This window comes from Salmo salar, chromosome ssa25, assembly GCF_905237065.1.
Source record: "Salmo salar chromosome ssa25, Ssal_v3.1, whole genome shotgun sequence".
Classification (NCBI taxonomy): Eukaryota; Metazoa; Chordata; class Actinopteri; order Salmoniformes; family Salmonidae; genus Salmo; species Salmo salar.
The window spans coordinates 43813468-43840499 of record NC_059466.1 but is presented as its reverse complement, the minus strand read 5'-3'; the positions used below and the strand labels follow the sequence as shown (position 1 = coordinate 43840499).

The window sequence follows — 27032 nt, the reverse complement described above, 5'->3', positions numbered from 1 at the left end:
GCTCTTTGACGTTGAGAGCAATGCAACTTCCATTGGATTTCATGAGTCATTGACAGACAGTCCATCAAATTGCTTAAGTTCCTCTATCATTATATCTACAATATCCAACAGGTGGTCCTGCACTTTCGTAAATGTTTGGATAAGAGCCACCATTCAAATAGTCTAACAGATGATATGAATAGAACTGAGATGATGCTTTGATCCTGAACATTCTGACTGTTCTCTACCCGTCAGTATCTCAAGACATATTTGGACTTTTTGTCCACAGAATTTCAAGGCTGTGTCATGGGTTCTTTTAAATGTGTTTTGTTGCCCTGAGCTATGATCTGAAACTAGCTAGGGAAAACCAGACTAGATGCTGTGGCTCGTTGGCCGCCCCTATAGGGTCTGAAACTTTTCTTTAGCATTGACAACACTGCAGAAAATAGGGGGTGGTTTCCTGGAGACAGATAAAGCCTAGTCCTGGACAAAACAGTTATTTCAATAGAGATTCCCCATTGCACATGCTTTTTAGTCCAAGACTAGGTCAAATCTGTGTCCAGGAAACCACCCCTAGGTGTTTTTAGCAACGCTGGTGCATTTACCCTGAACAAAAATATAAATCCCACATGTAAAGTGTTGGTCCGATGTCTCATGAGCTGAAATAAAAGATCCCAAAAGATTTCCATACTCACAAAAAAAAGCTTATTTCTCTACATTTTTGTGGCCAAATTTGTTTACATCCCTGTTAGTGAGCATTTCTCCTTTGCCAAGATGGTCCATCCACCTGACATCAAGAAGCTTATTAAAAAGCATGATCATTACACAGGTGCACTTTGTGCTGGGAACATCAAAAGGCCTCTCTAAAATGTGATATTTTGTTACACAACACAATGTCACAGATGTCTCAAGTTTTGAAGGAGCGTGCAATTGGCATGCTGACTGCTGGAAGGTCCACCAGAGCTGTTTCAAGGGAATGTAATGTTAATTTCTCCACCATAAGCCGCCTCCAATGTTGAGAGAGAATTTTGCAGTACGTCCAACTGCAGACCACGTGTATGGTGTTGTGTGGGCGAGCGGTTTGCTCACGTGAACAGAGTGCCCCGTGGTGGTGGGGTTATGGTATGGGCAGGCATAAGCTTCAGACAACGAACACCATTGCATTTTATCGATGGCATTTTCAATGCACAGAGATACCGTAACGAGATCCTGAGGCCCATTGTCGTGCCATTCATTCGTTGCCATCATCTCATGTTTCAGCATGATAATGCACAGCCCCATGTCACAAGGATCTGTACACAATTCCTGGAAGTTGAAAATGTCCCAGTTCTTCCTATAGCCTGAGCAACTCTATGCAAAGGAGATATGTCGCGCTGCATGAGGCCAATTGTGGTCACACCAGATACTGACTGGTTTTCTGATCGACACCCCTACTTTTTTGTGACCAGCAGATGCATATCTGTATTCCTAGTCATGTGATATTGTCACGATTGTGTGTAGAAACGGACCAAGGAACAGCGTGAGTATCGTTCCACATCTTTATTATATTGTGAAACTTAACCAAACGAACAATAAACTATAAACAAACCACAAACCGTGACGACAGAGGTGCAACATGCACTAACTCAAAATAATTTCCCACAAACACAGGTGGGAAAAACAACTACTTAAATATGATCCCCAATTAGAGACAACGATGGCCTCTAGTTGGGAATCATACAAAAACCCAACATAGAAAAAAGAAACTAGAACACAACATAGAAAAAATAAACTAGATAAAACCCCCCAGTCCCACCCTGACCTACTCTACCATAGAAAATAAGAGCATTCAATGGTCAGGATGTGACAGATATTCATATATTATTGCCTAATGAATTTATTTAAATTGACTGATTTCCTTATATGAACTGTAACTGTAATTGTTGCATGTTGCATTAATATTTTTGTTCAGTTTAGCGTTGCTTTCACTTGCATTGCTTTCAGTTGTATTGGGTTGTACAAAAACACTCAGTGGGAAGCCGGAAGTTAAATACAATTTCATTTCAACTTACTGTGCCGGTGGGCAGGAAGGTTGGTCATTATGACGGGGGCGATTTGAGACAAAATATCTAAAGGATTGTATTATTAAACATACTTTCCAAATGTGGGTCCCTGCTTGCCTTCTGTCAAAATAAAAGTTCCCCACAAGTTATTCCTTTTTGGTCCACATACAGTATGGGAGCATGTGCAGGTTTTTTATTTTGACATGAGGTAAGTAGAGATGAAGTGGGTCTACAACAGACCCACGTTTGGAAAGTCTGTTTCAATAATATGATTTTAAATCCCCCACCGTCATAATGACCAACCGTCCTGCCCACCGGCACAGTAAGTTGATAGGGAATTGTATTTAACTTTTTGTGCAAGCCTATACAATTGAAAGCAATGCTAGTGTATGTAAATACACCCTCCTTCCTAAAAGCACCTATGCAGTCATCTGCATCACCAGCACTCAAGCAAATGAAGATAGCCCTGATGGAGGCTTGTTTCCCTGCACTTACTCAGCAACTGGGCAAAAATTTGGGTTTCCATGACAGTTTTATCTACTTGAGACATATGAGTGATGCTGTGTTTATTTGATGTCTGGCGTTAGGTTATTATTTGAAGTCTGGCGATACACTGACGTTATGACTGAAGAGGAGCAGGCATGAAAGTAAGGGAAGAAGGCAAAATTAAACAGACAATTGGCATTACATGGCCTCTGTCAAGCTGGTACCTCACATCTAGACAAAACAAGTCTACTGCTGCTCCTGTTACCCTCCAGGAACCTGCGGTCTGATTCAGCTCTAACGGGACGTGGTTTATCTTAGTCTTCACATCACTGTCACAAAGTTATCATAAGGAGCTCGACAACAAAACGTTTCTGGATTGAGGCATATTACTTGCTGTACTGATATGCCTCAGAAATAAGAGGGATGTCAGAAGTTGACAGCCATGATTGTGGGTGAGAGAAAGAACCAGACAAATCATCTGTATAAGATGAAAACCTGGATAACAGTGAGCCTGTGGTCTTTGGCCAGCAGATGGGGACACTGGTGAGAGATAATGTGGTCCATGCTTTTTTTTTTTAACCTTTATTTAACTAGGCAAGTCAGTTAAGAACAATTACTATTTACAATGACAGCCTACCCCGGCCAAACCCTCCCCTAACCCGGACAACTGTGCACCGCCGTATGGGACTCCCAAACACAGCTAGTTGTGTTACAGCCTGGATTTGAACCAGGGTGTCTGTAGTGATGGCTTTAGCACTGAGATGCAGTGCCTTAGACCGCTGCGCCACTCGGGAGCCCCATGCTTGTGGTATGGACAGCCTGTGGTCTCTGGTCTGTGGTCCATGGCATGGGCAGTCTGTGGTCTCTGGTCTGTGGTCCATGGCATGGACAGCCTGTGGTCTCTGGTCTGTGGTTCATGGCATGGACAGTCTGTGGTCTCTGGTCTGTGGTTCATGGCATGGGCAGTCTGTGGTCTCTGGTCTGTGGTCTGTGATCTGTGGCATGGACAGCCTGTGGTCTCTGGTCTGTGGTTCATGGCATGGGCAGTCTGTGGTTTCTGGTCCGTGGTCTGTGATCTGTGGCATGGACAATGTGTGTCTTGTGTGACCCCACCACACCAGAGCTAAATTACCACTAATACCTTTAATGGCCAAATGACCAAAAGCAGTGCACTAAATAGGGAACATTTGGGCTTTTTTGACACAGAGCATGTGATTGGTGGACACCTTGCTTAATTTCCTCATGGGAGTCATTTAGAGTTAAAGTACTTTTTTGATGTTCCAGACATATTGCTTACTATATTTCTGCTGCAAAGTCTAGAGAGCATGAGAACCAGTATTCATTGAAAATAAAGGTACTCAAAACATATTGGCTTACTATTTAAAAAGAAGATGGAGAGTTTTTGGCGCAGGTAAAGCTGACTAGTGTTTGCTAACACTACCTACCTTGGTGCACTTACAGCCACCTAGCGTTCGCTACCTAGCATAAGACACCGCCATTTGGACGGGATCTCCATTGCCCTTGAAACCAACCGTTCCCTTCTCTCGACGTTTCCTTATGTTGTAGTCCCCAATATCGTTGTGTTTTCTTCCAGCATGGCCTTGTCCCATGTCAATCCCAACAGGAGGGCTGCCATATCAAATCCTTACCAGAGGTCACACGCTCCCACACTGCACTTGCCTCTGTGATACGCTGCAAAGCATAACATATTTAAGCAATAAGGCATGAGGGGTTTGTGATATATGACCTATATACCATGTCTAAGGGCCATTCTTAGGCACGACGCATCGCGGAGTGCCTGGACACAGCCCTTAGCCGTGGTATATTGGCCATATATCACAAACCCCCAAGGTGCCTTATTGCTATTATAAACTGGTTACCAATGTAATTAGAGCAGTAAAAATAAATGTTTTGTCATACCCGTGGTATACGGTCTGATATACCACGGCTGTCAGCCAATCAGCATTCAGGGCTTGAACCGCCCAGTTTATAATATAGTATAATTCCAAAAGCATTAAGAATGGTGATGTTATATTATATTTGCATTCGTAGCATGTAAGACACGATATCCATTGTCCACTCATCTTTAGCCATCAGTGATCATCATCCATATGTATTGCTGCATTAACATGGACGGACGATAGCACATTTGGAGTGTATTGACTTAATGCATGACCACATGTCAATCTGCCCAGTAACTCTCATTGGTTTCTTGATAAGCATTCAGGAGATGTCGCAATCCACGGTCCGCCCTCATGAAGGGGGTGTGGTGCGACCTCGGTGAGAAGGTCCCCAAGGGCCCAGTTAGTGGGTGTGGTGCTGTGTTTACAGTTATTTCCATCTCACTCACTCTCTCTCTCACTCTCTCTCTCACACACACACACACACACACACACACACACACACACACACACACACACACACACACACACACACACACACACACACGCTGTTGTTCTGGACAGGCTCTTCCTGCTGGTCACAGTGTTTCCTGTGCTGAGCCTGTTGATGGAAAGTGTTTTTTATATCCCTCCATGATGGTGTTGGAGAACACTCACCATCCAATCTGCTTCCTCTGCTGACCTGGCCGCTGCTAGGGAACTCACCATCCAATCTGCTTCCTCTGCTGACCTGGCCACTGCTAGGGAACTCACCATCCAATCTGCTTCCTCTGCTGACCTGGTCGCTGCTAGGGAACTCACCATCCAATCTGCTTTCTCTGCTGACCTGGCCGCTGCTCGGGAACTCACCATCCAATCAGCTTCCTCTGCTGACCTGGCCGCTGCTAGGGAACTCACCATCCAATCTGCTTCCTCTGCTGACCTGGCCGCTGCTAGGGAACTCACCATCCAATCTGCTTCCTCTGCTGACCTGGCCGCTGCTAGGGAACTCACCATCCAATCTGCTTCGTCTGCTGACCTGGTCGCTGCTAGGGAACTCACCATCCAATCAGCTTCCTCTGCTGACCTGGTCGCTGCTAGGGAACACACCATCCAATCTGCTTCCTCTGCTGACCTGGCCGCTGCTAGGGAACTCACCATCCAATCAGCTTCCTCTGCTGACCTGGCCGCTGCTAGGGAACTCACCATCCAATCTGCTTCCTCTGCTGACCTGGCCGCTGCTCGGGAACACACCATCCAATCAGCTTCCAATACTGACTTGGCTGCTACTAGGGAACACGTTGTTCTGGGTGTGTTTATATATACCCACTTTCATGGGCACTCACATATTTTGCGTCGCTTTCATACACAAACTGAGTTGAACACCCTATCAACACCACCCTTGCTACTTATAATCTCTCCTTATCTGAAAATCACTATCTTCTATTTAATATCTATTGTTGTGTTAGACTAGAGGCGTATAAAGATATGGGCGTCCGTGACGTTACAGTAAAGCTGCTGATGATAAGAGGTCTTTGAAAGAGAATGCAGGATTGGGTTGGGACCAAATATCCCACATATCTGCATATCAATAAGAGAGGCATGTGCCCTACAGGCACATGCCTTCTATTTTCTACATTGTAGAATAATAGTGAAGACATCAACACTATGAAATAACAAATATGGAATCATGTAGTAACCAAAAAAGTGTTAAACAAATAAAAATATCAAGTCAAATCAAATGTATTTATATAGCCCTTCTTACATCAGCTGATATATCAAAGTGCTGTACAGAAACCCAGCCTAAAACCCCAAACAGCAAGCAATGCAGGTGTAGAAGCACGGTGGCTAGGAAAAACTCCCTAGAAAGGCCATAACCTAGGAAGAAACCTAGAGAGGAACCAGGCTATGAGGGGTGGCCAGTCCTCTTCTGGCTGTGCCGGGTGGAGATTATAACAGAACATGGCCAAGATGTTCAAATGTTCATAAATGACCAGCATGGTCAAATAATAATAATCACAGTAGTTGTCGAGGGTGCAACAAGTCAGCACCACAGGAGTAAATGTCAGTTGGCTTTTCATAGCTGATCATTGAGAGTATCTCTACCGCTCCTGCTGTCTTTAGAGAGTTGAAAACAGCAGGTCTGGGACAGGTAGCACGTCCGGTGAACAGGTCAGGGTTCCATAGCCGCAGGCAGAACAGTTGAAACTGGAGCAGCAGCACGGCCAGGTGGACTGGGGACAGCAAGGAGTCATCATGCCAGGTAGTCCTGAGGCATGGTCCTAGGGCCCAGGTCCTCCGAGAGAGAGAGAGAGCGAAAGAGAGAAAGAGAGAATTAGAGAGAGCACACTTAAGTTCACACAGGACACCGGATAAGACAGGAGAAATACTCCAGATATAACAGGCTGACCCTAGCCCCCCGACACATAAACTACTGCAGCATAAATACTGTAGGCTGAGACAGGAGGGGTCAGGAGACACTGTGGCCCCATCTGATGATACCCTCGGACAGGGCCAAACAGGCAGGATATAACCCCACCCACTTTGCCAAAGCACAGCCCGCACACCACTAGAGGGATAGCTTCAACCACCAACTTACCATCCTGAGACAAGGCAGAGTATAGCCCACAAAGATCTCCGCCACGGCACAACCCAAAGGGGGGCGCCAACCCAGACAGGAAGACCACGTCAGTGACTCAACCCACTCAAGTGACGCACCCCTCCTAGGGACGGCATGGAAGAGCACCAGTAAGCCATTGACTCACCCCCTGTAATAGGGTTAGAGGCAGAGAATCCCAGTGGAGAGAGGGGAACCGGCCAGGCAGAGACAGCAAGGGCAGTTCGTTGCTCCAGAGCCTTTCCGTTCACCTTCACACTCCTGGGCCAGACTACACTCAATCATATGACCTACTGAAGAGATTAGTCTTCAGTAAAGACTTAAAGGTTGAGACCGGGTCTGCGTCTCTCACATGGGTAGGCAGACCATTCCATAAAAATTGAGCTCTATAGGAGAAAGCCCTGCCTTCAGCTGTTTGCTTAGAAATTCTAGTGACAATTAGCAGGCCTGTGTCTTGTGACCGTAGCGTACGTGTAGGTATGTACGGCAGGACCAAATCGGAAAGATAGGTAGGAGCAAGCCCATGTAATGCTTTGTAGGTTAGCAGTGAAACCTTGAAATCAGCCCTTGTCTTTACAGGAAGCCAGTGTAGGGAGGCTAGCACTGGAGTAATATGATCAAATTTTTTGGTTCTAGTCAGGATTCTAGCAGCCGTATTTAGCACTAACTGAAGTTTATTTAGTGCTTTATCCGGGTAGCCGGAAAGTAGAGCATTGCAGTTGTCTAACCTCGAAGTAACAAAAGCATGGATTCATTTTTCTGCATAATTTTTGGACAGAAAATGTCAGATTTTTGCAATGTTTCGTAGATGGAAAAAATCTGTCCTTGAAACAGTCTTGATATGTTCATCAAAAGAGAGATCAGGGTCCAGAGTAAAGCTGAGGTCCTTCACAGTTTTATTTGAGATGACTGTACAACCATCAAGATTAATTGTCAGATTCAACAGAAGATCTCTTTGTTTGTTGGGACCTAGAAGAAGCATCTCTGTTTTGTCCGAGTTTAAAAGTAGAAAGTTTGCAGATATCCACTTACATATGTCTGAAACACAGGCTTCTAACGAGGGCAATTTTGGGGCTTCACCATGTTTCATTGAAATGTACAGCTGTGTGTCATCCGCATAGCCGTGAAAGTTAACATTATGTTTTCGAATGACATCCCCAAGAGGTAAAATATATAGTGAAAACAATAGTGGTCCTAATACGGAACCTTGAGGAAAACCGACATTTACAGTTGATTTGTCAGAGGACAAACCATTCACAGAGACAAATTGATATCTTTCCGACAGATAAGATCTAAACCAGACCAGAACTTGTCCGTGTAGACCAATTTGGGTTTTCAATCTCTCCAAAAGAATGTGGTGATCGATGCTATCTAAAGCAGCACTAAGGTCTAGGAGCACGAGGACAGATGCAGAGCCTCGGTCTGATGCCATTAAAAGGTAATTTACCACCTTCACAAGTGCAGTCTCAGTGCTATGATGAGGTCTAAAACCAGACTGAAGCATTTCATATACATTGTTTGTCTTCAGGAAGGCAGTGATTTGCTGCGCAACAGCTTTTTCAAAAAGTTTTGAGAGGAATGGAAGATTCAATATAGGCTGATCGTTTTTTATATTTTCTGGGTCAAGATTTGGCTTTTTCAAGAGAGGCTTTATTACTGCCACTTTCAGTGAGTTTGGTACACATCCGGTGGATAGAGAGCCGTTTATTATGTTCAACATAGGAGGGCCAAGCACAGGAAGCAGCTCTTTCAGTAGTTTAGTTGGAATAGGGTCCAGTATGCAGCTTGAAGGTTTAGAGGCCATGATTATTTTCATCATTGTGTCAAGAGATATAGTACTAAAACACTTGAGTGTCTCCCTTGATCCTAGGTCCTGGCAGAGTTGTACAGACTCAGGACAACTGAGCTTTGGAGGAATAAACACATTTAAAGAGGAGTCCGTAATTTGCTTTCTAATGATCATGATCTTTTCCTCAAAGAAGTTCATGAATTTATTACTGCTGAAGTGAAAGCCATCCTCTCTTGGGGAATGCTGCTTTTTAGTTAGCTTTGCGACAGTATCAAAAATACATTTCGGATTGTTCTTATTTTCCTCAATTAAGTTGGAAAAATAGGATGATCGAGCAGCAGTGAGGGCTCTTCGATACTGCACGGTACTGTCTTTCCAAGCTAGTCGGAAGACTTCCAGTTTGGTGTGGCGCCATTTCCGTTCCAATTTTCTGGAAGCTTGCTTCAGAGCTCGGGTATTTTCTGTATACCAGGGAGCTAGTTTCATATGAAAAAGTTTTTTGTTTTTAGGGGTGCAACTGCATCTAGGGTATTGCGCAAGGTTAACGTCTATGGGCTACGCTAGCGTCCCACCTGCGGGACACAGCCAGTGAAATATCAGGGCGGCAAATTCAAAAACAACAAAATGTCATAATTCAACTTTCTCAAACATACAACTATTTTTCACCATTTTAAAGATACACTTCTCCTTGATGTAACCACATTGTCCGATTTCAAAAAGGCTTTACAGCGAAAGCAAAACATTAGATTATGTTAGGAGAGTACATAGACAAAAATAATCACACAGCCATTTTCCAAGCAAGGACATGTGTCAATAAAACCCCAAAACACAGCTAAATGAAGCACTAACCTTTGACGATCTTCATCAGATGACACTCCTAGGACATTATGTTACACAATACATGTATGCTTTGTTCGATAAAGTTCATATTTATATCCAAAACAGCATTTTACTTTGGCGCGTGATGTTCAGAAAATGTATTCCCACCAAAACCTCTGGTGAATGTGCACATCAATTTACAAAAATACTCATCATAAACGTTGACAAAATATATAACAATTATTTAAAGAATTATAGATAGACTACCCCTGGATGCAACCGCTGTGTCAGATTTTAAAATAGCTTTACGGAGAAAGCACATTTTTCAATATTCTGAGTACATAGCTCAGCCATCACGGTGAGCTATACAGACACCCGCCAAGTTCGAGGCAACCTAAACTCAGAATTTGTATTAGAAAAATTGGATTACCTTTGCTGTTCTTCGTCAGAATGCACTTTCAGGACTTCTACTTCAACAACAAATATTGTTTGGGTTCCAAATAATCCATAGTTATATCCAAATACCTCCGTTTTGTTCGTGCGTTCAGGTCACTATCCAAAGGGTAATGCGTGAGCGCATTTCGTGACAAAAAAATTCAAAATGTTCCGTTACCGTACTTAGAAGCATGTCAAACGCAGTTTAAAATCAATTTTTAAGCTATTTTCCTCGTAAAATAGCGATAATATTCCAACCGGACAATGTTGTATTCATTCAAAGAGGGAAAGAAAAAAATGGCGAGGTCTCTTGAATGCGCATCTCCAGTCTCTCTGTCCCCAGGCAGACCACTGACAAACTGTGCTGCTGTTATCTGTCCAGAGACAGGAGATGCCTCAATCCGGTTTCTGAAGGCTTTAGAGAGCCAATGGAAGCCTTAGAAAGTGTCACGTAACAGCTCAGATGCTGTAATTTTGATAGAGATGCAACAGAAGGACTACAAATTGTCAGACAGGCCACTTCCTGCTTGGAATCTTCTCAGGTTTTTGCCTGCCATATGAGTTCTGTTATATTCACAGACACAATTCAAACAGTTTTAGAAACTTTAGAGTGTTTTCTATCCAAATCTACTAATTATATGCATATTCTAGTTTCTGGGCAAGAGTAGTAACCAGATTAAATTGGGTAGATTTTTTTATCCAGCCGTGAAAATACTGCCCCCTATCCACAACAGGTTCAGACATGAAGGTCAGTCAATCCGGAAAATGTCAAGAACTTTGAACGTTTCTTCAAGTGCAGTCGCAAAAACCATCAAGCGCCCTGATGAAATTGGTTCTCATGAGGACCACCACAGGAAAGGAAGACAGAGAGTTACCTCTGCTGCAGAGGATAATTTCATTGGGGTTACCAGCCTCAGAAATTACAGCCCAAATAAATGCTTCACAGAGTTCAAGTAACAGATACATCTGACACAACTGTTCCGAGGAGACTACATGAATCATAACTTCAGAGTGTTTTCTATCTAAATCTACCGATTATATGCATATCCTAGCTTCTGGGCCTGAGCAGCAGGCAGTTTACTTTGGGCACGTCATCCGGACGTCAAAATACTGCCCCCTAGCCCAAAGAAGTTAACCTGTTTTGGAGACTGGTTTTTGTTCGGATCTTCAGATGACTGACATGCCCAAAGTAAACTGCCTGTTACTCAGGCCCAGAAGCTTGGATATGCATTAACTTGGTAGCATTGGATAGAAAACGCTCTGAAGTTATGCCTGTGAGTATAACAGAACTGATATTGCAGGCAAAAACCCAAGGAAAATCCATCCGGAATTTTTCTTTTTTTTAGGTCACAGGCTATTTCAAATAGATAGGACCCAGATTGCACTTCCTTTGGCTTCCACTAGATCTTAACAGTCTTTAGAAAGGGTTTCAGGCTTGTGTTTTGAAAAATGAGCAAGTAGTTGGAAAAACTACAAGGTGTCTCTCATTAGAAAAGTAGTCTTGTTGGCGCATGAATGAGGTGCGCGCTCTTTGTTATTTATCTTCCTTATTGAACATACTATTCTCCGTCTTAAATATTATCATTTATTTAGATATTAGAGTACCTGAGTATTAATTAGAAACATCGTTTGACTTGTTTGGACGAACTTTACCGGTAACTTTTTGAATTCGTTTGTATGCAAGTTGAACGAGTGAATTACTGAGATCATTGGCGCCAACTATACAGACTTTTTTGGATATAAAGAAGGACTTTATCGAACAAAATGGCCATTCATTGTGTAGCTGGGACCCTTGGGATTGCAAACAGAGGAAGATCTTCAAAGGTAAGTGATTTTGTTTTATCGCTATTTGTGATTTTGCGACGCCTGTGCTGGTTGAAAAAGTATTTTGATGTGGGGCGCTGTCCTCAGATAATCGCATGATATGCTTTCGCCATAAAGCCTTTTTCAAATCTGACAACGCGGTTGGATTAACAAGAAGGTAAGCTTTTAAATGATGTATGACACTTGTATTTTCATGAATGTTTAATATTCCGGTTTTTGTGTTTTGAATTTCACGCTCTGCAATTTCACCAGATGTTGTCATAGGTGTCCCGTTAGCGGTTCATGCGCCCAAACAGGAAAGATCTGTGAAGTTATTTGGATTTTTACAAATTATCTTTGAAAGACAGGGTCCTGAAAAAGGGACTTTTAATTTTTTTGCTGAATATATATGTTGATTCATTTAACACTTTTTTGGATTTTGGATACTACATGATTCCATGTGTGTTATTTCATAGTTTGATGTCTTCACTATTATTCTACAATGTAGAAAATAGAAATGACTAAAGAAAACCCCTCTTCCAATAAATGTGCTAGACTGAAATGTGTTCCATTTAGCGCCTGCTAAAACACAAAGGGTGACCCTGTGGGTTAAGAGGTTGTGGCCTGTCTAGCCCCTCAATGGTCCCTAGCTGTGCACCTGACCTCTTCACCCCAGACCAGCCCTGGTTCTGCTCGCCACACTGCCTTATTCAAAACTAGTTGTTTCAGTGTCTGAGTACTCCAAGGGAAATAAGTCTGACTACTTCCTTTATAGATTGTTATGTATGTTTGTATTGTTGTTTCAACATTATGTATTTGTTTGAACTATCTAGAACGTACACTACAGTTATAAAGTTTGGGGTCACTTAGAAATGTCCTTGTTTTTGAAAGAAAAGCACACTTTTGGTCCATTAAAATAACATCAAATTGATCAGAAATACAGGGTAGACAATGTTAATGTTGTAAATGACTACTGTAGCACTCACCAACACCAGTCTCAATGTCAACATTGAAGAGGCGACTCCAGGATGCTGGCCTTCTAGGCAGAGTTGCAAAGAAAAGCCATATTTCAGACTGGCCAATAAAAATAAAAGATTAAGATGGGCAAAAGAACACAGACACTGGACAGAGGAATTCTACCTAGAAGGCCAGCATCCCGGAGTCTCCTCTTCACTGTTGACGTTGAGACTGGTGTTTTGTGGGTACTATTTAATGAAGCTGCCAGTTGAAAACTTGTGAGGCGTCTGTTTCTCAAACTCGACACTCTAATGTACTTGTCCTCTTGATTAGTTGTGCACCGGGGCCTCCCACTCCTCTTTCTATTTTGGTTAGAGCCAGTTTGCGCTGTATCTGTGAAGGGAGTAGTACACAGCGTTGTACGAGATCTTAAGTTTCTTGGCAATTTCTCGCATGGAATAGTCTTAATTTCTCAGAACAAGAATTTACTGATGAGTTTCAGAAGAAAGGTCTTTGTTTCTGGCCATTTTGAGCCTGTAATCAAACCCACAAGTGAAGATGCTCCAGATACTCAACTAGTCTAAGAAGGCCAGTTGTATTGCTTCTTTAATGAGAACAACAGTTTTCAGCTGTGTTGACATAATTGCAAAAGGGTTTTCTAATGATCAATTAACCTTTTAAAATGATAAACTTCTATTAGCTATCACAACGTGCCATTGGAACACAGGAGTGATGGTTGCTGATAATGGGCCTCTGTACGCCTATGTAGATATTCCATAAAAAATCAGCCGTTTCCAGCTACAGTAGTCATTTACAACATTAACATTGTCTACCCTGTATTTCTGATCAATTTGATGTTATTTTAATGGACAAAAAATGAGCTTTTCTTTCAAAAACAAGGACATTTCTAAGTGGCCCCAAACTTTTGAACTGTAGTGTATTTGTCGAATGTTTTATGTTGTCAATTAAAATCAAACAATGAATGTGTCTCTGTTTTGCTTTCTCAACTTTAGCTGCTACTATATGACATGAAGAGACCCTTCTCTCAGACCCCTTTCCCATTGCTCTTCTGGGTAATTCCTCTGTCACACAATGATCTTTACACCTTGCCTCTAAATCCGTCACTGATTAGAGTCGCATGTCCATAAAACACACAGAAATAACTATTTATCTACACTTGATGGATTGACAGGAAACCCATTCTTTACCATAATGAACAGCCCCTGTAAATTAGCTGCGGTCCTTTTAACCCACAGTGTGGAGAGAGCTCCGTCTTGCGACATTGACTGGAAAGATTTCTATGTTCTGTCAATGATCGACAAGGAAGTGAATTGTCTTGGTGAGCAGACCTCCCCGCTGGCCACAGGTTAAGCGCTGACCTCGGCCCCCGAACAGAAAGGAAGGAACCTCCTGCTGTAGCTACACTCTGCAGGTCGCTCCATGATGGGACTCCCTGAGAGTCAGTCTTTCCACTGTGTGTGTTGTGTGTTATGGACTGTATGTGTAAGCATGCCGGTGTGTGTTTGTGTTAGTGTGAGTGTTTTGTTTGTGCCTGTGTCTATGTGTGAGAGAGAGTGTGTGTGTGAGCATGTGTCTGTATGTGTGTGAGAGAGAGAGAGTGTGTGTGTGTGTGTGTGTGTGTGTGTGTGTGTGTGTGTGTGTGTGTGTGTGTGTGTGTGTGTGAGAGAGAGAGTGTGTGTGTTTCCTCCTTCCTTTGCTAACAATGTAGCTCAGGAAATGTCAGGATAAAGACTACCAGGGTGTGTATCTCAGTTCAGTTTGTGTTACTAGAGGGACAACACAACACGCACAGTCCTCATGAGCCCCAGGCAAGCCTAATTGCATATTCTGGACCTTACCGGGTTCTGGACCTAAGAGAGGTAGTGGCCATCCTATTGAAAGCTCTGCTATGTCTTTCTGGTTGGTAAGTTCTCTGTTAACCACATTGGAACTGGAAGAGGGTTGTGGATTTGACTCCATCTTCAGAGGGCTGTGTTCAGTTGGGTCAGTGATTTGACTCCCTCTTCAGTGGGCTGTGTTCAGTTGGGTCAGGGATTTGACTCCATCTTAAGAGGACTATGTTCAGTTGGGTCAGGAATTTGACTCCCTCTTAAGAGGACTATGTTCAGTTGGGTCAGGGATTTGACTCCCTCTTAAGAGGGCTGTGTTCAGTTGGGTCAGTGATTTGACTCCCTCTTAAAAGGGCTGTGTTCAGTTGGGTCAGGGATTTGACTCCCTCTTAAGAGGACTGTGTTCAGTTGGGTCAGGGATTTGACTCCATCTTAAGAGGACTATGTTCAGTTGGGTCAGGGATTTGACTCCCTCTTAAGAGGGCTGTGTTCAGTTTGGTCAGGGATTTGACTCCCTCTTAAGAGGACTGTGTTCAGTTGGGTCAGGGATTTGACTCCCTCTTAAGAGGGCTGTGTTCAGTTGGGTCAGGGATTTCACTCCCTCTTAAGAGGGCTGTGTTCAGTTGGGTTAGTGATTTGACTCCCGCTTAAGAGGGCTGTGTTCACTTTGGTCAGGGATTTGACTCCCTCTTAAGAGGACTATGTTCAGTTGGGTCAGGGATTTGACTCCCTCTTAAGAGGGCTGTGTTCAGTTGGGTCAGTGATTTGACTCCCTCTTAAGAGGGCTGTGTTCAGTTGGGTCAGGGATTTGACTCCCTCTTAAGAGGGCTGTGTTCAGTTGGGTCAGGGATTTCACTCCCTCTTAAGAGGGCTGTGTTCAGTTGGGTCAGTGATTTGACTCCCTCTTAAGAGGGCTGTGTTCACTTTGGTCAGGGATTTGACTCCCTCTTAAGAGGACTGTGTTCAGTTGGGTCAGGGATTTGACTCCCTCTTAAGAGGGCTGTGTTCAGTTGGGTCAGGGATTTCACTCCCTCTTAAGAGGGCTGTGTTCAGTTGGGTCAGGGATTTCACTCCCTCTTAAGAGGGCTGTGTTCAGTTGGGTCAGGGATTTGACTCTCTCTTGAGGGCTGCGTTCAGTCGGTAAACAATGTGAGACAAACTGCAGCACGGTCTTAAGTATTTCGCTACACCCGCAATAACATCTGCTAAACATGTTGTATGTGAGAAATACAATTTGATTTGATTTGATATTAATCCAATGTTTTAGATGATGGCTTTCTCTGTGCAGATAAGCAACAGAGGATGTCAGTGATTGGATATTGAGATACTCTGTGCCTTTCTTTGTGATTCTTATTTGAAGTAAACAAAATGAGGACTCAACATGGTACAAGTAAAGATTGTGTCACTGGACAGTTTATCTAATTTAGTGTAATCCGATCTGTGCATATTATATCACTCTCAATATTTGAGTTTAATAATGTTCAATTTACATTTTCAAATTGTGTTTACTAATTTCATCTGGAGCCACTCACGTTTATGTTGTACAGACATACAGTACATGGAACAAAGGGCTTAGTGGGTTGTCAACTTGTTTGCAGCACACACTTCAGTCAGTGGTAGTAGTATCTAATAGCTCAAGGCCTTACTGACTACTACTTTTCTCAATTGCCAACATTGGAGTCTTTCTTGCGGAAGCCATTTTTCAACACCTCTAGCCTGTAATTTCAAGTATTTTCCATGACTGGAAAAGACCGCAAATAGCATTCGTTGACTTAAACACTTGAGAAACTATTTATGGAACTCACTACCTGCCCAGGGGGGTTCTAATAGAAGCTCATTTTAACAGTTAAAAGCTTATCTGTCAAAGGAAGTCGATGAGGAATTCCTGATTCGGACCTCTGTTAAAGTCAAGTGCTCAAACAAAGGCTTGGCTGTGTTGTTTTAAAGCCATGGAGATAGAAGATACTGTATCTGGCTCTGTCTCTCTCCTTGGATGAAAGGCCATTTGTTGAGAGGTCTGTGTCTCCTCTGTCCATGTCAACCTTCTTCAGCTCTGGAGTAAAGACCCTGTCATGGTTGAGTTGACAAACAAAGACAGAGTTTTGCGCACTCAGAGAAACATTCAACTACTAAGTGGAGCGGGATTATGAATGAAGTTGTATTGAATTAATATTGTACACTCTCAGAAAAAAAAAAGCATGTTTTGTTACTATTTCATTGCTAATGTTAGTTATAATTACTTCACTATAATTTGAGCCTGCGGCAACACTTTACATTGCATTAAGTTGCATTATTACACGATTATTACATGATAGTTAATGTTGTAATCTACAGTGTAATAGTGCAACTGTTAAGTGTTATCCACCCAGCTTTATATTCCAGTATATCCTATTCTGTTGCTGACAGTAGCATAAAACCATGAAAACAATACCTTGCTTTTCTTCTGGCTACTCTTTCCTCCCTAGCAACTGGATCTGCGTTAATCTTTTGTCTGTGCCGTGCAGCCCTCTCCTCATTAGACAACGGCATCTACAGTATAAAGATAATGTGCCTTGAAATACCTTAAAATGCCATAAAATAGTTAAAAATGATAATATTCAGTATTCATACAACAAGTACTTATGAATTGCATGATTAAATGTTGTAAACTAGTGAAAAAAATGGGATAACAAAGCTACTGTCATTCAGCATAACGGGTGACATTGTGGTATAACATGAAACTTTTGTTGTGCTGAAGGACAAAAGCGTGATACTGAAGAACGGATTTCATACATAAACATATTTAAAAGGCAGTTCCTTTGCCACCTATATAAAGTAATGACCATTACCCATAAAGATTATATTTACTTTTCATATTTAATATAGCTTTTTATAAAATAATAACAGTAAAAGTATGTTTTCTGTGTTGTACTGAAAGACATGCGTTTTTGTTACAAAGGTTACTAGAGGATGAAAAGGTGAAATCATCAAATATTTCAGAGAGATTTACTCACCTCATCACATTGATAGAGGGTCTTCAATGGGTCTTCTTTGTGATGTCACACACTGTCACATGATTACCATCATGTGATATGCTTTAAAATGGCTTTTTACCTGAATGACACTGATGAAGCGCAAAAGTCCGGACAAAAGTTATTCAAGTTTTTAAATATTTTTTAGATACAGTATGTCGCCCATTATTCTATATATTGTTGCAATTGTTGGAACTCTAACACAATTATGCATTGGGTGTTCATTTCTTTTTTTAAGATGAATTTCTACATTTTAAAAACACTTTTGTCATTAGAATATTAACCTGGACAGTTACATTTAAGGACATTTTGACACTTTAGAGGTCAATAACTCCCTTAATTTAATAGTTTGCAACACAAATATTTCTGGATCAAAAGAAGGGTAAGCGTTGAGTGATTTAATATTATATTTATACATATTTATCTTTTTATGTTAAATGAATAGCCTTCGGACACCAAATTTACACATCTCGTCTTTGACCCACCTTTATTTAACAAGGCAAGTCAGTTAGGAACAAATTCTTATTTACAATGACGGCTTATCAGCCAAACCTGGGCCAATTGTACACCGCCCTATGGGACTCCCAATCACAACCGGAAGAGATACAGCCTGGATTCGAACCAGAGACTGTAGTGATGCCTCTTGCACTGAGATGCAGTGCCTTAGACCGCTGCGCCACTCGGTATGCCCCATTTAAGGATTGTAATTTTGTAATTGGTTTATATCTGGTACACAAAGAACTCCCTTGGTCGCTGTGTCTTTGGGGACTTTAGGGCCCTATAAAATATGCAATAAAATATGCTTGTATAGAACAAAGGAGAACACATTGGTGCTCAGTAGTGATTGGGTTTTTCGTATGCTTTGATATGAGTAGACTATCAGTTAAATCTAGCATGAGCCATATCTCCCTTTACGTCACTCATTGTGCCTATACTTTACATGCTGTTCTCCTTGTTGTTGTCTTTATAGTAGGATTGATTGACATACCTAGCCTCTACATTGGAAAAGTGGTTACAGGGGATCCCTCCCTTCATCCAGCCAGTCAGCCAGCCAGCCAGCACTATGCTTTCCCTTGGGAGCACCTCCTAGGCTTCCCTCAACAACAAAGACTTTGTTTCAATGGAGAAGAGCAAAGGGGCGGAGGGGGCAGCCATAGTGCCCGGAGGTGAGCTTTAATGAGGGACTCTGTAATTAGCTTTGGACATTTTTGTCCGGTTGCCACTTGCAAGGTGTTTTTTTTTCTGGGGCTACAGTAGAATTTCATTAAAAGTGGCCCTGGCCCTCCTACAATTGGTTAGTATGTGACAGAGCACCTCAGAAATATCAAGTTTCATAAGCATTTTCCCTGCCTTAGAGGCTCATACAAATAACCTTTCGGCCCAAAGATGGGTATCTTTCTTTGGTGAGATCTAAGAAAATGGCTTGGCTCGTGGAAACGTCATACAGGAAATTTTGGATCTTCAAACAGGAGATCTTGGAACTTCAAACAGGAGACCTTGGAACTTCATACAGGAGAACTTGGAACGTCATACAGGAGACCTTGGAACTTCATACAGGAGGCCTTGGAACTTCATACAGGAGACCTTGGAACGTCATACAGGAGACCTTGGAACGTCATACAGGAGACCTTGGAACTTCATACAGGAGACCTTGGAACTTCATACAGGAGACCTTGGAACTTCATACAGGAGACCTTGGAACATCATACAGGAGACCTTGGAACTTCATACAGGAGACCTTGGAACATCATACAGGAGACCTTGGAACTTCATACAGGAGACCTTGGAACTTCATACAGGAGACCTTGGAACTTCATACAGGAGACCTTGGAACGTCATACAGGAGACCTTGGAACGTCATACAGGAGACCTTGGAACTTCATACAGGAGACCTTGGAACTTCATACAGGAGACCTTGGAACATCATACAGGAGACCTTGGAACATCATACAGGAGACCTTGGAACTTCATACAGGAGACCTTGGAACATCATACAGGAGACCTTGGAACATCATACAGGAGACCTTGGAACTTCATACAGGAGATCTTGGAACATCATACAGGAGACCTTGGAACTTCATACAGGAGATCTTGGAACTTGTTTTCATTTTCTTTCTCTCCTTTCCAACTCTCTTCTTTTTTACAACTCCTCAGTTTGAGGAACAAACACAGCCAATTAGGACTTCATTCAGTCAACAGCATGGCCTGGACCACTTCAACCACTTCTGGGTACCCTCCTCTGCAGGCTCATCCAATCCTCAGTTCCCCCCTCTGTGTTGCTGGTCTCTCATGCCTGCCTAACAAGTGTAAATTAAATGGTGGGACAGCAGCCATTTTGGAATCCGCATGTCCTTTATCTTTCCCCACCAGGAAAAACGTTACGTTTCACGTGTTAGGGCTGTTGTATCACAGCATTGTGTACAATAGTTGGCCATGAAATCTGGGCCTGCCTGAGGTGTAGCCTAGTCAGGGAATTAGGCTGTGATGTCACAGATTCCCAGGGGGCTATTGTGGTTCTTTGTGACACTCACTGGGAGTTGTGGGAGTAAATCGTAGGGATTAGTGGGATTTTGTTTGAGGGGTACTTCATTGTTCCCAAACCACCCCTCTTAGCATTCTACCCCCAGACTCACTCCCCAATCTGCCCCACATTATATGTTCGCTGGCCCTATGTCACCCCTCATTCACCACTCACTCTCTCCAACAGAACAAAAGTAGAGTGTTTTATGTGGGATTCCAGTTTTGGATGGGGGAAAGGTTGGAATTAGTTTTGTCTTGTCGCTTGTGCAGAGGCCTCTATCTGCCTACTTTAGATAGAGGTTGATTTCCGTCCTGTCGCAAAAAAACCCAAAATGATAATTGTTTAATTTCATTACGACCGTTTTTCTGTCATGCATACACATTTTGCCAAGCTCTCAATTCTCAAAATGGCCTCCAGGATCAATAATGGGAGGGGAAGGGTTAATTGTGTACATTAATCACAGGCACTTTATTGAGAACCGGAGAGCCGGCAATTTTCGGACAAAAGGGTTCTCTTTTGTTTATACATGCTTTTGGACTTCCTTTTTGCATTCAATTTCACCCTGCCCACTGTAATTCATTTGGATGTAAACTGAGCTTTACTATTGCCTTTATACAGGGCTTGGTTTGAAATGCTTTCCATTTAAACAGTGATGTGTGGAGTGTATGGGGGTCTTTAACTAGCCTGAGTATGCAAAACAGACCACATTATGTCACTGGAGCCCACCCTCACGTCGCCACTCTTGTATTGGCAGGTGGATTATAGGGGAAAATTGTCACGCCTGCTCACGCCCTTCCTCTCTGGCGCTCGAGGGCACACCTGTCACCGTCATTACGCACGCATCAGTGCTCATTGGACTCACCTGGACTCCTTCACATTTTGATTGCCTTCCCTATATCTGTCTGTTTACTCTGTTTCCTCCCCATGTCAGCATTATTGTCATTTCCATTTCCCCTGTCCAGACGCTGTCCATATTCTGTTCCTGTCTGTGGTTATTAACTGTTCACTCCCTGTACCTGCTTCTTGTCTCCAGCGTCCATCCTTACAAAAATAGGATCTTGTGGTACGCTTTGTCACTGGGAGGTCCTAAATGAGTCACTGTGTATAGACACTTAAGGGGCTTGGGAAAAACTATTTAAGGAAACTGGATGAGTTAATTCCTTGTCTGGGTGGTCTTGACTTGTCTCGGTGGTTGTAGTGTTAAGGCTGAATGAAATAGTTGCTTTTTGCTCTGTGGTAGTGGCATCTGAATTACCATCTCCTTTCAGAGGTACGGATGATTGCGATGACCAGTCAGTTAGCATCCAGCTATGCTTCACCTACCAAACTACCAGCTGTGACCACAACTCTCCACCTTCTTCCAAAACACCATCATCCACTTCCTTCCACATTCTCCCTGGAACAATGGCCCCCCAATTCCCCCAGCCTCTAGCCCAGTTTCCCAGAACAGGCTTGGCTTTACCTCAGCTAAAGTGAAACTGTGTGTCCAGAACCCATTGTCTTCCCACTCTGGAGAGACAGGAAGTCTGCAGCATTCAACAGGTCGTCCTGTTCCCCTCTCCTACACCTCTCTGTGTCTCCTCAGTAGCGTTGAGCGATCGCTCCTATCGTAGGCCCTGATTCCATCGCATTTCCCCACTTGATGTAGATCAGTAGTCTCCAGTTGTACATCCCGGGATGTAGTCAGTGATGTCAGTGATGCAGCTGATGTCAGTGATGCAGCTGATGACAGTGATGCAGCTGTAGTCTGGAATGTCAGTGATGCAGCTGTAGTCAGTGATGCAGCTGTAGTGCAGCTGTAGTCAGTGATGTTTGTGATGCAGCTGTAGTTAGTGATGCAGCTGATGTCAGTGATGCAGCTGTAGTCAGTGATGTCAGTGATGCAGCTGTAGTTAGTGATGTTTGTGATGCAGCTGTAGTTAGTGATGCAGCTGATGTCAGTGATGCAGCTGTAGTCAGTGATGTCAGTGATGCAGCTGTAGTTAGTGATGTTTGTGATGCAGCTGTAGTTAGTGATGCAGCTGATGTCAGTGATGCAGCTGTAGTCAGTGATGTCAGTGATGCAGCTGTAGTCAGTGATGTCAGTAATCAAATCAAATTTCAAATCAAATGTATTTATATAGCCCTTCTTACATCAGCTGATATCTCAAAGTGCTGTACAGAAACCCAGCCTAAAACCCCAAACAGCAAGCAATGCAGGTGTAGAAGCAGCTGATGTCATTGTTGTCAGTGATACAGCTGTAGTCAGGTTCCTACCAGTACCTCCATATAGGCTGGCTAGTATCTAGTCATGGAAGTCATTTTTCTATCCTTCCTAGTTCCTACCAGTACCTCCATATAGGCTGGCTAGTATCTAGTCATGGAAGTCATTTTTCTATCCTTCCTAGTTCATACCAGTACGTCCATATAGGCTGGCTAGTATCTAGTCATGGAAGTCATTTTTCTATCCTTCCTAGTTCCTACCAGTACCTCCATATAGGCTGGCTAGTATCTAGTCTTGGAGGGCTGTAGTGTCTGCCAAGTTCCTCCATGTCTCAGCAATTCATTGATTACAATGAGCTGAGTCTCAGCTATAGATTGGATTATAGGCGGCATCTGCTGATTTCAAGGCATCAGTGAAAACTTCCCCGATCACCTTGTCCTAATTCCATCAAATAATTTGCAGTGATGCAAGCTCTTAAGACCATATGTGTGTAATCCAGGTGCTGTGTCTTTAAGTTATGGCAGAGCTGGCCTCAAATAGTACAGTATTGGAAATCTTTCTGAGACTGTGAATGTTTGTTTTAGCCTACCTGGACTCTATAGCAGGGATCATCAACTAGATTCAGGGACCAGAACATAATTACAAATCATTTGTAGACAGCAAATTTCCCTCAACAAGCCCAAACAGATATAATATTTCACTAAAACATAATAATTTCAAACCTTACTTACATTTGTATATGTTCACGTGTCTCTATATGTGTGGAAATACTTGGGAACAGATTTCCTAAATTAAAATCACCTGGAGCTAATTTCATGGTGTTTTTACAGTCTTTTATGTCCAACAATGAAAATTACAAAAAATAATAACTTGGGAGGCCAAGTGGTTAGGGAACCGTGCTCTATAGGATCTTTAGTGCAAAGCAACATCTACTAGACCCTTATTTCACAGCTAATCAGAAACCACATGACACCTCCCCACCCAACTAAAGCGCTGATGAATGACATGAGCTAATAGCCACAGAATGTCTCCCATAATTGACTGAGATTTCCTGGCTGTAGATTTCCTGGGTTTTAAAAGAAGATAAGTTTGACATAAGCTGAGGGCTTTGTCAGTTGAACTTGTCTCCGGTTGCCTCGGAATGCAAGTGATTAAACAGAACTGGATCCCTGAGAAAGAGAGAGAGCGAAAAAAGGCCTCTTTGAAACTACAGAGCTTGTTGAAAAGACTGGTCCGTGTCTGCCAGTGACTTGCAGCGCAGGCTGGGGAGAGTTGTTGCATGTGGGGAGCGAAGTATGGAGAAACTTATGTGCAACGTATGGCGTAACGTTTTCTGAGTGTATTTATTAGTATTATTGTGGTGGTCTTTCCCTCTGGTGAGGCAGGTCTGGTACAGAGGCATGTCCTTCTCCCTCTCTGCTCCCCACAGGAGCCTGTTCTTCAAAGCCAGAGAGCGGGAGAAAACGTGCACACACATGTGAGCCTGAACCCAGGGAGGGTGTGTCTGTATCGTTTTACACGGATGGGAGTCATCAGGAGGTAGAAGTGGGAGGGGGGACTTCCTCTATCCGCTGGGAGAGCTGAAGACTACTGGGGAGCGCTGCGGAGCGCTGAGGACCACTGGGGAGCGCTAGGAGAGCTGAAGACTACTGGGGAGCGCTGCGGAGCACTGAGGACCACTGGGGAGCGCTAGGAGAGCTGAAGACTACTGGGGAGCGCTGCGGAGCGCTGAGGATCACTGGGGAGCGCTAGGAGAGCTGAAGACTACTGGGGAGCGCTGCGGAGCGCTGAGGACCACTGGGGGGCGCTGGGGAGTCGGGGGTTGATCTGATGGTGTAAAGGGGTTAATCATAGCTGTCCTGCTGATGGCTTTGTCCTCACTCTGTCCTTATCAAAGGCACAGGGGGATGCTTGTAATGTGCGCTGAGCGCGTGTTTTCTGGGGACGTTGTTGGGCTGTGTGTGTGTGTGTGTGTGTGTGTGTGTGTGTGTGTGTGTGTGTGTGTGTGTGTGTGTGTGTGTGTGTGTGTGTGTGTGTGTGTGTGTGTGTGAAAGAATATTATTTTACAAACCCTTGTTTTGGCCCTGTTTTGTAGTCATGCAGCCTAATGAGACTTAGATATAGTAAATGTCCACCAGGGGTCACTGTTTCAGCTTCCAACTGTCATACAAAGTAGCCTATGACTTGTGAGTGGGGGAAAATTATTTTGAGAAAGTTGTCTGTTGAGTTTCAGTTGAAAACATAATATTTCAGTCATATTGACAAACACATTCAATCACCTTATATGAATGAATTATGACATTTATGTATTTATGTATTAGTGGAGATTGGGACGATTTCCCCATGTTGCCGCAGGGACAGTGATTTAGAGAGACACCCGTGAAATGGTTGACAATGTTTTGCTGGCGAGGCCCACTTTTTCTAGTTCGAGGCTATGCCTGTTTTCCCAAGGGTGCATCTTTATGGGGCAATGTTTAGATCCAAAGTCTTTGACCCTTGACCCTATGGAATTCTGTTGGTGCTGTCCCACAAGGATTAAGTTAAAGGTTGTCCCTAACAAACCTGGGTTCAAATACTATTTGAAATCATTTCAAATACTTTATCTGTGGTTGATTGAGTTTGCCTGCCACAATGGAACAAACAGAATAGTCACAAAACTGCAAACCCCGCCCATATGGCACTCTAGGACTTGAAAGATTTCAAAATAGTATTTGGGTGTCTGGTCTGGGATCAGAGCTCTTCCACACCACTGTGAAGTAAACAAACTGAACCTTTACCCCAGTAACCCACATTGGGGTAAACAGGAGTCACCATAGATGGTAACAGGAGAAGGTTAGAGAGGGGCGTTGTTTCTAATCGCCCTGACATTACACGAGGACAACTAATCTCTATCAGAGGAAGTGGACACATAGTATTAAACTGACTCAACCTCGATCCTCTTCCCCACCATACCTCATGTTATTCATTGTGTTTCAGAGGATAGGTTTGAGCGAGGCTTTTCTGTTGATTATTGTATTCTATTCAAAATCCCTAATCTTGATCAAATAATGAGTAGTTATTTGTGATGTAAGGTAATTTGTAGATCAGTGATTTTGCACACTCATACCGTAATGTAGTCGATCTTAAACACGCACAATAATCCAGTATTTACCATGGTTTCCCCTTTCTGTGCTGCCACAGCGACCCCGAACTCCAATGTAGGGTATTGTGTTGGAGTATTGTTTGTGATATTGTCTCGCACTAAACTGAAGAAAAAAACACGTGTATTTAGCCTATTGACTGTAACGCTGTTGCTCACATAAAATGATTGATTTAAAACGTGCAATGACACAAACCTTCTGCCGCCGTCCCATCATGCATTGTGAGAGTATAGTGTATTTGATGGGAGAAGGAGGAGGAGAGGAAATCCCACTGAAAGACTGCCGGGCACGGTGCTTATAGTGGAAAGGAATACTGTTTGGAATAGAAAGGTGAAACTGTCATCATCAAGATTGTGCACTCTGTCTCCCTGGACTTTAACTCTTTAATACTGCCCCCCCCCCCCCACCTGGTTCACCTCTAAAGAGAGGCTGAGAGAAAACACCAGGGGATTAGTCCTCTTTCACTGCTTTGTGTGTGTGTGTGTGTGTGTGTGTGTGTGTGTGTGTGTGTGTGTGTGTGTGTGTGTGTGTGTGTGTGTGTGTGTGTGTGTGTGTGTGTGTGTGTGTGTGTGTGCGCGCGCGTGTCTGTGTGTGTGTGTGTGTGTGTGTCTTTGCTTGTATGTGAAAGATGAACAGGGGAGTCTAGAGAGACTTGGGCTAACGTGGGCCATTGATGACCGCTGAGAACTTAATGAAGCAGCGTTGCTTCCTAGTCCTGCTGTGTTCTGTCTCTACGTTAGGGGTCAGGGTCTTTTCGCTTTTAGAGGGGGGCTCTTTCGTGGTACTACTGTGGCCTTGAAAGAAAAGTGAAAAAGCAATACATCTCCTTGGCCTGGTGCTGGGAGGAAGTGAACCGGGTGAGACCGCTACGCAGAAGAGATTTTCCGTCAAGAGTTTGATGGGACATGGGGGGGACGCAGGATGGTCTGAGATGGGGACGTGCAGGGAGCCAGGATGGTCTGAGATGGGGACGTGCAGGGAGCCAGGATGGTCTGAGATGGGGACGTGCAGGGAGCCAGGATGGTCTGAGATGGGGACGTGCAGGGAGCCAGGATGGTCTGAGATGGGGACGTGCAGGGAGCCAGGATGGTCCGCACAGTCAATCAGAGTTGAAATAAGTAGGAGAGTGGAAATGAGGGAGAGGGTCAGGGAGAGGGGGAGAGAGAGAGGGGGGGAGAAGAGAGGGAGATGGGGAAGGAGAGAGGGTGGAAGAAGAGAGGGAGATGGGGAAGGAGAGAGAGAGGAAGAGAGAGGGAGAGAGAGAGAGAGAGAGAGAGAAAGAGAGAGAGAACAACGTTAGCACAGACATGAGTGACCACAGTTAGCTAGGGAAAACCAGGGAGCGAGGGATGGGGGAGGTGAGGGAGGGAGGGGAGGTGAGGGAGGGGGGAGGTGAGGGAGGGAGCGGAGGTGAGGGAGGGAGGTGAGGGAGGGGGGGAGGTGAGGGAGGGAGGGAGGGGAGGTGAGGGAGGGGGAGGTGAGGGTGGGAGGGGAGGTGAG

At 43.6% G+C, this 27032-nt stretch overlaps 1 protein-coding gene across 6 annotated transcripts in view; it reads left to right on the top strand.

Moving 5' to 3' along the window:
- LOC106586822 (tensin-1) overlaps positions 1–27032 on the top strand; it is a 322014-nt gene that overhangs the window by 31199 nt on the left and 263783 nt on the right. For 2 of the 6 annotated variants that reach the window (XM_045707334.1, XM_045707333.1), the window contains exon 1: positions 14587–14731. The exons of the other annotated variants lie outside the window; for them this stretch is intronic. In XM_045707334.1, the coding sequence (XP_045563290.1) occupies positions 14717–14731 (15 nt within the window). In that variant the 5' untranslated portion in view covers positions 14587–14716. Of the gene's footprint in view, positions 1–14586; positions 14732–27032 lie in introns of those variants that run through there. 6 annotated transcript variants of the gene reach the window in all.